The following is a 1,645-nucleotide window of genomic DNA, read 5'->3' as shown; positions in this document are numbered from 1 at the left end:
GTGCTGCGCTTTAAATTTTCCACAAAAACCATACAAATCGATTTAAAACTATAGTCCAATGAATTGTCATGTTAAATTATTGCAAAACCCATTATTTAACCATCAAATTAAGTTCAAGGGATTGGTTTTTTAAAATGACACTGTTTGTCCCATGTCACCCCATGTTGGGGTGAAATGGGACAATGGTTGGGGTGAAATGGGACAAAAATAGAAACAAATAATTTTAGGCATTATTTTATTGTTTATTCTACTCCTTATAAAACATAACAATACACAAAATTTATTTATGTTTAACAAAAATAAAATACCATTCTAAATGCATTTGTAACTTTGTTCAACAGGTTGCTTGATGTTTAAATTGAGTCAAAATTACGTTGAAGTCTGAGGAGGTAACTTCTTTTTTTCTTTTACATTCTGATAAAATTTCAACTAGTTCAGTTCTTGTTGGTGTGTCAGTCAATACCAGAGACCTAGAACATTTTTTTTTTGCACTTTTTCTCTTTGCCACCCTTTCACCCGCTTTTGGAAATGGCCTTATATCTTCTGCTGTCCAATGGTTGGCAGAAGTGCTGATTTGCTGTTTCTTTTCATTAATAACTTCAGATACAATACACAGTGATGTGGGGATTGTTTGTTTGTCGGAATTGTCATTTGCTGGAATTGGTCGATCAGATACATAAGAACATGAAAAGTCGACATCGCTGAAAACATATGGATAGTACGGGAAAATGTCAGCTGCTTTAAAACCATTTTGAATGTTTTTGGAAGTAAAGGCTTTCGTTTAAGATATTCCTAAATTTTCAGAAATGTCATATATCGTCATAGGAGTATTTAGATGTGCCTTTAAGCATGAATCACATGCTGAATTGTAAAAATTTTTTAATTGCCCAAATACTGACCTGTCAAGTGGTTGGAGTTTGTGGCTGCAATGAGGTGGCAATGTCAAGAGCACAACATTGCTTTCCTTAGCTTTATCCATCAGTTCAATCGATATATGAGTTTTGTGGTTGTCCATTATTAAAAGTAATGGATGATCCTTGCTAGGATGTTCATACTCCACAAAATGATCAAACCATTTCCAAAAAATTTCTGTATTTATCCATCCACTAGGATTAGCATCACCTTTTTTACCTGTTGGTGCACCTTTAAGCATATATCTACGAAAGTGGACACAAGGATATATCAAAAACGGTGAAATAAAATTTCCAAGGGCATTAATGCAACCCACCATTGTATCTAGGGTTCCCCTTTCAGCAGAAGTTACCTGTTCTACTTGCTTTACTCCTTTACCAGCAGTCACTTTCACTGGCTTATGAACAGTTGTCAGACCTGTTTTATTAATATTGTAAATGCAATCAGCAGAAAAGTTATAGCGCTTCTGCACACTGTCAAGGTTTTTGAAGAAAGTATCTACATTTGTGTGATTGAAACTAGTTGTTCGACTGAGGCTGGTAGCTTCTGGCGTACGAATAGATAATTTTGTACAATTTAAGAATAAATAAAACCATTCAGTTCCAACTGTTTCACTCTTTTTCCAGTTTTCTGGTATTTTAATGTCATTTTTAATTGCATATTGATATGCAAGTTGCTTTGTTTCTCTAACATCAAGTCCATAATGCATATTAGATGCTTGACAAAGATACAT

At 34.2% G+C, this 1,645-nt stretch overlaps 1 protein-coding gene across 1 annotated transcript; it reads right to left on the bottom strand.

The window, feature by feature from the left end:
• Positions 1 to 781: 781 nt before the first annotated feature.
• LOC136085370 (uncharacterized) lies at positions 782 to 1,645 on the bottom strand. Its single transcript, XM_065806671.1, has one exon. It carries the CDS (start codon positions 1,643 to 1,645, stop codon positions 782 to 784), a length of 864 nt encoding a protein of 287 aa, XP_065662743.1.

Source organism: Hydra vulgaris, chromosome 09, assembly GCF_038396675.1.
Source record: "Hydra vulgaris chromosome 09, alternate assembly HydraT2T_AEP".
NCBI lineage: Eukaryota > Metazoa > Cnidaria > Hydrozoa > Anthoathecata > Hydridae > Hydra > Hydra vulgaris.
The sequence above is the reverse complement of the archived record's forward strand: the minus strand, read 5'-3'. Positions and strand labels throughout refer to the sequence as shown.

Coding starts and splice junctions, on each gene's coding strand:
- LOC136085370 (XM_065806671.1), bottom strand. CDS start 1,645: ATGTATCTTTGTCAAGCATCTAATATGCATTATGGACTTGATGTTAGA.